At 38.2% G+C, this 9835-nt stretch overlaps 1 protein-coding gene across 4 annotated transcripts; it reads right to left on the bottom strand.

The window, feature by feature from the left end:
* Positions 1–415: 415 nt before the first annotated feature.
* lhx6b (LIM homeobox 6b) lies at positions 416–9835 on the bottom strand. 4 transcript variants are annotated; one of them, XM_040051044.1, is made up of 9 exons: positions 9595–9835; positions 8836–8966; positions 8155–8286; positions 7629–7750; positions 5550–5770; positions 4286–4386; positions 4103–4198; positions 3193–3364; positions 416–1125 (listed from the first exon to the last, which is right to left on the bottom strand). In XM_040051044.1, the coding sequence occupies exons 2-9, from the start codon at positions 8836–8838 to the stop codon at positions 1043–1045; spliced, it is 930 nt and encodes a 309-aa protein (XP_039906978.1). In that variant the 5' UTR covers positions 8839–8966; positions 9595–9835; the 3' UTR covers positions 416–1042. The 4 variants fall into 4 exon arrangements, with proteins under 4 accessions (XP_039906978.1, XP_039906977.1, XP_039906975.1 ...); XM_040051043.1 differs by having other exon boundaries at positions 8836–9835; XM_040051041.1 differs by lacking the exons at positions 8836–8966; positions 9595–9835 and adding an exon at positions 8419–8828.

Below are 9835 nucleotides of genomic sequence, written 5' to 3'. Positions count from 1 at the left end.
GCTAGAAGAGCTCATAAAAGCCGACAAACTGCCCAATCGATGGCCACGCTTTGAGTGAAAACGGTTATAATCGTTTTCGCAGTGGGATTGATCACAATTCCTGTAAAGTACAGCATGTAAATTGGAGATGATGTGCAGGTTTGTCGTGGGATATTGCTCTTAATAACAGGTTACTTTAGGTACTTAGCCTCTGACAGGTGACCTTTAGATTTAGTGGTTTTGAGTGTAAAAATAGTGTCCTCATACAATATCACATTTTTCTACTCCATCTTCGAGAAGCTGTTGCATTTTCAACCACACACACACACACACACGCACACACACACACACACACAAACACACACACGTATAAACACTTTACTCCTTGCTCTTCAAGTCAGCCTGATTGTCTATTATTCAAACACTAAAACCTTCATAAGGGATCTGATACATTTTATTAAACCATGGCCGTATTTACAATGTACAGTAACTGAATTTTTCCATTTCAAGACACATTCAAAAGTGCGTTTTTAAAAGTGAAGTTTTGCTCTGAATAAATAAGAGTTTCCATTTTCTGACAACAATACAACAACAAACAACAATAAAGCTGCAAATGTGCTCATCACCAGTACAAAATGTAAAAAAGAAAAATGCTGAGGTTTTACTGTAACACTGCTACAACCACTCCTCTTTTCTTCTTTTCTTTAAGCTCATGTTGGAGCAATTAAAATATCTTGTTTGAAAGTGAAAACCATTTCCAACTTGATGCAATGTTTCATGTCCCGTGGAAAAAAAAAGGAAAATAAAATAAAAGTGGTCTTCTGCATTATAAAAAAAACCAAGACAAAATTAAAAAGTAACTCCTGTGTTAGCCTGAAGGCTTCACCACAGTTTACTCAGCAGTCTCACAATGAAAAACCCGACTGATTAAAAAACGCGGTCCTGCCGTCACCCGAGGACTTGACTTCCAAACGGAGCAAATTGCTGACAGGGCGTCCCAAAGGATTTTTTTCCCTCCACAACATCATCAGAGTGTCGACGGTGGAAAAGTAGACACAGCAAGTCAGCGGCTGATGGGAAGCTGTGGTAAAGAGATGGACGGGTGGGTCAAGTGGCCCGGAGCAGCGAGGACAGAGAAGGGATGAGCTGCACAAAGAAAGAGAAACAACATGAGCTTGGCAAGCAACATGACTACGTTATTATAATTAAGATGAAGAAATATGCTACTGATGACTGACATAAATACTTAAAGCATCAAAATAATGAGATAAACCACAGAGAAGAAGGCTCAGAGTGAATGTGAATATTTCAAAATCACAAAATATTCCCATATAGGGTGTTAAAACCCATAAAGCACACCTTGTACTATTACAGCATTTTTATAAAAGTGTAACTTCACCGGATGTAATCTGTACCTATGAAATACTTGCTGATACCTACATAGTGTACAGTGAACGTTGCTGGTGTTGTCACCAGCAACGTTCTGCACAAGCTGTTCACAAATAACTTCCACCCACCAGCAAATTTGTCCTGTGGTCAGTCTGAAGAACCTGGACTGGGTGGAGATGAGGTGGGTGGATGTTTAAACTGTAAAATCCACCCAGGAGTGATTAGTTATTTATAGCTTTCTTCTCCCAACCTACACTTTTGTAAACAACATGTTTCTAGACTTGAGTTTTGGCATCCAGTTTTTACATCACCATTCCTAAATGTTATTATTTCTAAACTTTATTTCTTTATTATTGCTATTGTTTTCTATTTTACATATGCAAATATAAAGAAATTTCAAAATCAGAAAGATTTTTTTTTTAATTTTTACTCAAAACAAACATTTAAGTCTGTCATTGTTTTAAAATGCGAAGCTGTTTTGGGTGCAAATATTTATAGCTAGTGTTTTTTAACATTCACTTTAAATTCAGTGCACAAATAGAGTAATACATATTAAAAATCAGTTGAACACGAAAGAAATTAGGCTCCTTGTTATTTTTTATGTAGTAATCTTTGTGACCACAAAGATGTGCAGGCTAAAAACTTTCTTTACTTTACAATGCTAAAAAAAAACTAGCACAGTTTTCTCTTTTAACTTATTTTCTAGTACAAATGTTTAATAAACAATATTCTAAGCCACATATTATTTCATGGTGCTTGAACAGAAAGTTGTTTTTGTTTTGTTTTGTTTTTTGCTCAGCTAGTTTAAAACTTGTGTGCAAAGCGATTCCAGTGAACATTTAAGTACCATGAACACAAGTGGAATTTACCAGCAATGACTGAAAGTCTGATGAATACATTTTTCTGTTTTGTTGCCAGAAATCAAACCAAAATTCTGATGAGAAAAAACAAACGAAACAGACAGGGGATCCCTCCTTCACAGTCCTTCAAATTTCCATGTTAGCAGTCAAATGTTTCCATCATATTACTTTAAAGCTTCCCTTAGAGCTCCAACACTCTATGAAATGTTCAGCTTCCACCCCAGAATGAAGTACCGTTTATCTCTCATGTAAATACTCATATTGTGAACATGAAATTTGCCATTATTCACAAGAGGTCACCAGAGTGGATGGCTCCCCATATTTCATTTGGCACGATCCCAGAGTGATTTGTGTCTCCTCCAGGTCTCAGACCAGGAATTGTTTGTGTGTTGGGTGATTACCTAAACCACTAGAAATATTCTTCTTTTTATTCTTATTATTTATCAAACATGGACACATTTAACAACCCACTGCACTAATCACTGCACTAATCACTAATAAGTAATAGTTAAAATTAAGTCCTGCATTAAAAATAGTGTTAACTGAACTTAATGAGACACAAATATTTTAAAATAAAAGTAGTCGTGATCCATAACGTGACACAGCTTCCTCTATGCAACATAATTTAATGATAATCACTGTTAAACTACTACTGGTGGTTTAACACTGCAAACTGCTATTTTTAATGCACAATCTGTTTCACATGTAAAATAATTACATCTTTCATGACTTTCCTTCCTTAAAGGAAGCACGAAGTAGCCTCCTTACATGCTTCAAGTTCCTACTTAAGCGCTGGACTTGAGTAAATTGGCTTCCACCTGTGCATAGTTTATGATATAAGAGAGAGAGATTGAGGTAAAATGTCACATTTAAGCATTGAAAGCTGAACGTTCACCTGCCAGCAGTGGAAAAAAGGGCCCTGCATTAAATGGCACTAGCAGACGATTAAAGACTTGACACTCACTGTCCAGGTATCCATGCAGGGCCAGCAGGTGTGGTCGGTCTGGGCTGCTGAACGGTGAATAGTGGATATCTTCTGGCAGCGACGGGGGCATCCTGGACAGCGGAGCGCTTTGAGAGAAGCTGCTCTGAGGCGGCTGCTTTTTGTGTCGCGCCCGGCAGTTCTGAAACCAAACCTGTAAAAAATATTACTGATAATGTGATCGTGCAAAAAGCAGGTGGATATGATCAAACGCTACAACAACGCCGAGCAGGTCCCGGGTTCAGATTCCCCTCACCACACCCCATTAGTTTCTTCATCTAAGCCAGGTGATAACAGTTTGATGTGTGAGTGTTTTAGTCTGCAGCTTAATGGTGTTAGTGTTTAAACTGGCTTCTCTGTGAAGCGTAATTGTGTTTTATTGGTCTTAGAGTTGAAATGGAATCATTCCCAGAGGGGTCATGTTTTTAAAGCACTAACAGTGAAAAGAAAGGAAAGCTTTCTCAAAGATGTCTGCTTTTTCTTTTGGAAACCCTTAAAATCAAAAACGTTTGGATGAAAATTAAATCATAATAAGACAAAGCATCATCAGAGCAAATTGCAAGAAAAGCATTGCGAGGTATGAGTCTGTTAGCATGTGAAGTTTTAATGTAAGAATAATGAGATCACCCTTTTAAAACTCTGGATACTAAACAGATAATATTATACCCTGATTCCTCAGTTTCTTTAACTTATGATCCCAAAAGATCAAGTTACAATCACAACTTTGTGTTATTAAGTGTGATTATTAACCAGTTTCCAGGAGCCTGAAAAAGAAAAACCATCCTTTTGTTTTTTTCTATCATGCTAATATTACACGAAAACTTTTTTTTTAGTTTGATATAAAGTAGAACTTGAACTATATAGTGTATCACCAGATTTGACCATTGCCTACCTGTATGACTCGCCTGCTCAGTCCCGTCATTTCTGCCAGTTTCTGCAGCGTCTGAGCATCGGGGTTGTTGTCCTGGGCAAACTGAGTCTGCATCACCTGCAAACACACAAAGCCAGACACAGAGGGCATGAAATGCCAAGTAACACTGTGCTGTAGACACACACGTATTGGAATGGTGCTAACCTGCAGCTGCTCTGCAGTGAATGATGTCCGTGCCCTCTTGGCTGGTTTTGGTTGGCAGTCCTGATCAGAAGGTAGCGCTCCTTCCAGAGTCAGTCCTGTGCCTTAAGATAGACACAGTAATCATTCACTAATTAAAATGCAGTCATCAGAGTGCAAAGTTACACAAAGCGAGTTAAAGGAAAAGAAAATCTTATTACAGTGTCACAAAATGGAAGATTTACTCAGTAACATAATTAAAATGTTTTCTTGCCAGCAGCCGCACTATCCAAAGTATTTACACCACTATGGGATACGTTTGAATCACTGAGAGCACAGCAGAGTGAGAAATGAAGGAATTATTCCTCTATTTGTCTTTCATGCAAAGTCTCTTCCTTTTTTCCAGGCTCTCTTAACCTCTACACTCGCTCTGTTTTCAGACCCTCGCAACTTAATTTTAGTCCAACAAATTAACAGGAGGGAATTTAGATAGTCAAAGTAAAGCAAAAGCAATTCGGAAACTTTACACCAGTTAAAATGGTGCATCCAAAATCCAAAAACATCAAAAAAAAACGTTCCTTCCAACTGACTATTTGCATTATATCACTGTTAAAAGGGGCTGAATAGCTTGAGAGCAACTGAAGTAGAAGAGCTTTAGAGCTTGAACTACTCCTTCTGTTACTGAGGCTTAAACCAAGGCTGGGTTACAAAACAAGTGAAGTCATAACTGCACAGGGGCCTCAAAAGCCCACTTGGTTTACTCCAAATTATTTAATTAATGACAAATATGTTCGAAATCTGAACCACTGAACCAGCGTGTCAGCTATGTTGGTTCTCCAGTCTTGCAGCCCGATTCTTAACGATGTTTGGACCCATTAACACTCCAAAAGACCTGTGTGATCTTATTCCACAAACGGATCGATGATGACTAACTATCAGTAAGGCTGATTTTTCTCTCTAATTACAGATTGTTTAGTTTACAAAAAGTCAGAAAAGGTCCATCATTAAGCCGTGCAGAACGAATAAAAATCTTCTTATATGTTGTTGTGTTTGACCAACAGTCAAAAACCACAAAAATGTTTCATTAACAAAAAACAAATCCCTCAGAATTGCACACATGGACATCGTGTATGATTAAAGTTTTGCCATTCATCAGTCATCAAACATCTGCATTTCTAGTGTGCCTAAATACTAACAGGTACTTTCCCCCCAGAGTTTTTAGCTGGTAATCCAACCTCAGACATTCATCTTCGGTGTCTGTGAGATTAACTCTCACTGGTTGGGTTACCGTTCTCTGCAGCTCTGCGTAGATTGTCCAGCATGATGTCGTAGTGGCTGCGGCAGAGCACCCTGCCCTCCACCAGGCCGAACTCCTCCCCGGTCGACAGCTGCCTCTTGCAGGAGAAACAGGCGAAACAGGCCAGGTGGTACACACTGCCCCGAGCCCTTCGCACCCAGTCACTGGCGTACACCTGTCGGCCACACTGGGCGCACTTAGTGCCGAACCTACTGTGAAGAAGAAAGGCACGAGCAGGTGAAGGCTGGCTGCAGGTTACAGAGTTCAAGAAGGGATATTCTGGTGTCCAACCAAACTATCATATATTTGTTAAATTTTTTAACACACAGAAAGACTAAAAAAAACTGTTGGACTAAATAGAACAGCAAAATATGAAATAATTAGTTTTACTGTTTTGTGTAACATCTGTGCAGAGGAGTCGTATTACCTGATATGATCTTGCATCATCTGCTCTCAATAAAGCTTTAGGTTTTGAACATGACTTATCTTAGCATGATCCAACATCTCTGTTTGGGGTAATTAAACATTGCACACACAATACAAATTGTTTCTCCACCAAATACAGTCTGCATTTAGCCTGAAAGGTACAATCTGGGACAAAAACAGTGATTCAACATGATCTCACTGAGTGTATGAACATTTCTGGTGCAGAAAGAAAAGCCAGTGAGATTTTGGAAAACTGGAACCATGAAAAGTGAAAGGTGGAGGCATTCCTCCCACCACTGGAAACTAAATGTCCTACGCAGAGATTTCTGTGAGTCACACGGTTTATAGTAACTGGACTGAAGAATAAGTGAGTGTAAGATAATAAGTGTCCTCTTTATCTTTGAGTGATTTGTGTGAGATGCTGGGTAAGAGAATGTGGGAGAGCAGGCAGTGGCAACGGACTGCTACATCTCAAGATGATTGAGTTTTTTAAAAAAGTCAATAAAAAGAAGTTCAAATTAAAGTAATAGCCACTGCTTCCATTAGGAAGAACCACAAAATTAGCCAGTAAAACTGTTGATTTTGCACATTTCGCCAGTTTTCTATCAAATTTTCAAATAGTCAAAAGGCCAAAACTAACTGAAATGGAAAGGGACATTTAGGGCAGCCGGCTGGTAATCAAGCTCTTTCCTCTGGAGGCTTTTGGTCATTAGGTTTCATGAGAGTAAGCTGATAGAAACACAAGAAGTTATTTTAAAAACATTGTTTTACTGGTAATTTATTCTGTTTTTTTTTTTTTTTCCCCAATTATGACTTTGAAGCCAAATCATACTGAGACCAAAAGATCAACTTGGAGAGCAAAGATCAATGAGCTGTAAAAACAGCTAGAAATTAATTTAATTTATGTGCAATAATTTATCACATAAGCACAATAATGTTTTATGGCAAGTTTTTTCTACTCTATTAAATGAAGGATTAAATGTAAAACATTTAGGGAAAACTTTCCACCCTTTCCGCATTTTAAAAGATTATTTTTTGTATTTTTTCCCCAAATAATTGAAGATATGTAGACGCCCAACGAGTCTGGCTGTGTAGATTTCTATTGATATGATAAGACAGGCGGGTACTGTTAAAAATGGCAAGATAAATAATCTGTATCAGCATTATGCTTTTAGTGAAATACACATTTTTTATTTGTTTATTCTTTTCCGTAAAGAGGAAATATTGCCCCGTGTTGTTCATTAATAATACACGTTTTTGGATATTCTCAGTTAAATCGTCGTATTAATTTTTCTGAATGATTTTCATCGACCAGGCAAAAAAGCGACCTACACTTCACTAAATTTTATTTTATTATCATACATCATTCTTCAATAATTGCCAAATTTAATATAAATCCCATATAAACGATAACTGATGATTAATAAGTTTCAGTTCAGGCCTTATAGAAAAATAAACACATTTCAGTGCTGTGACTGTTATCAAATTACATATCGGAGGTTTTTTTTTTAACGATCGAAAAAGCTCTAAGAAAAAATAGCAAGAAAATATTAAGAAAAATATTAAAATGTTAAGTAAATCTTATGAGACTCTTACATGCAGCTTTGGAAAACTACAGTCGTTGTAAAACATCAGAGCTCTTACCTGAAATAATCGAGCTTGCAGTAGATTTCTTTGTTTTTAACGTAGCAGCTGCTGTGTTGGCGCAGAGACGCTCTGCACACTGAACACTCCAGACAGCCCAGGTGCCAGTTCAGGTTGTTGACCTGAGTATATTCAAACACACACACACACACACACACACACACACACACACACACACACACACACACACACACACACATTGACATATCACACTCCGATAGCTCTCTTAATCGAGATGCTCAACTAGAAATTAAACAGCGTTAGAAAAAACTAAAACTAAAAGCATTTGAACAGTTCTGTACAGTCTTCTGTGGAATTCTACACTAACTGGGATTTTTTTCGAAAATAAAGCAGACATGAAGAAAAATGGACAGCAACCTCAGGAAACGTTTGCAAAATGATCATTTCTGTCATTATCAGTGATTTCCTGAAGACAGGGATGTGAAGAGAAGCTTACGCTTTAAATAAAGAAAACAAAACAAATCTTACTTCTCACTGTAGGATTTATTATGGGTTAATTTCGCACCTTCAGCAGGTAGCGGTCGTGGATCTCCATGCCGCAGCTCGCGCACTGGTTCTTTGCCGCCGGAGGAGGGCAGAGGCAGGCGGCCTCCGACGGGCTGGACTCCCCAGACTCCTTCTTCACCTCCGATTTAGACTGCGCAAAGACAACAAAATAAAATAAAATAAAATAAAATAAAATAAATCACTTTTATAGCAAATACAATTTCATTGCATCTTGTAGATTTAAAAATAAAATAAAACGTCAGTGAAATATGTAAATCCTAACCAGAGACGTGGTGCCAACATGAAGATCCAGTCCAGGAAAAAACATTGATTGATCAAAAAAAAAAAAAAAGAAAAACCTCGATCTGGTAGCTAGTGAGTGCTAACTTTTTCTGTGTATATTTACTAATAATTTACCCGTATATGTTGTATACAACATGCAATTTCAAGTTTCATAAAATTACATGAATCTGTATCTCAGCCCAGAACCGTTGCAATATGTGAACTCCAACCGCAAAAGGAAAGTGAATAAACTGAGTTTTGGCGTCTTTACGCTCCATCTCCTCCCGATTAAACCTGCGCTTCCGCCAAATTAACTCTATCCCGTTACGAAAATAAATAAATAAAATGTGGAGAGTGAATGAAAGACAAAGAAATGAAAAGGTTGAAAACCAAACTCGTCCAGATGTTTGTGACTCACCATTTTCGGATCTTGAAGGCTGCCTATTTGGAGAAGAGATGGAGCTTGCTCTGCGCATTACGCATCTCTGCCCCAACCCACACTATATCCGGTCCAAAACAAGGAATAACAGTTTCTCCTGCATTTAAACCCTGGCAACAAAAGAAATTTTGATGCAATTAGGAGGGGAAAAAACTATATATGATCGATCATTCCTCTTGTGCACGATAGGAGGCTGTATTCCCATGCAATCAAACGCAGTGAAAAGAAAGGATGGCACTATATCTGCAATTAGCGGTAGATTGAAATGCTTCGCTTGATAAGAGGCAACCCGAGTGTCAATTTCATCTGTCAATCAAAAAAAAGGCAACCAAGCCACCAAGCTAAGAGAGAGAAAAAAGCGGCACATCCTAATTTCAATAGCCGTATAATCGAAAATCGAAAAATCTCAAAGTGAAGAGGCTCAATTGGAGATCGGTCTATTCATAACAGACAATGTGCCGAAACTGCAGCTGATCTTGAGACATAAAGGAGCTTGATTGTCTCTTTCTCATGATGGACCCATTTAAGTACTTGAGGCTCCCCTGCGTGATTACAGCTGCATTCATAAACTGCCAAAAAATCTGCGTTTGGGTGGCAATCCGGACTTCGTGTTGTCCTTCATTCCTCGAAATTAACACGAATGCAAGATTATGTTAATTACCAGCTACGGTATAAATATTGGAGGCAGTAAAATGAGGCGAGAGGGCCTATGGGAACATAAAAACATATACTTCATACATAGAAAACCTCCCAAAAGCAGAGAAAACATCGTCCGATGAAAGTTTTTCCAAAACATCACAGGTAAAATATCCAAATAATTCCGGGGACCATGTTTTTTTTGTTCTCCCAAGGGTTTCCTTCTGTTTTTCTGCATTCAACACAAAAATAATAATAATAATCCAACTTCATTCACTCTGCAGGACAAACCAGTGGCTCTAGTGACCCTCCCATACAGTCTCACAGTTCTGCCGTTCCTCCC

Source organism: Simochromis diagramma, unplaced genomic scaffold, assembly GCF_900408965.1.
Source record: "Simochromis diagramma unplaced genomic scaffold, fSimDia1.1 OVJJ01000131.1, whole genome shotgun sequence".
NCBI classification, from domain to species: Eukaryota; Metazoa; Chordata; class Actinopteri; order Cichliformes; family Cichlidae; genus Simochromis; species Simochromis diagramma.
Note: the sequence above shows the minus strand (reverse complement) of the source record. Positions and strands in the feature narration are given on the sequence as shown.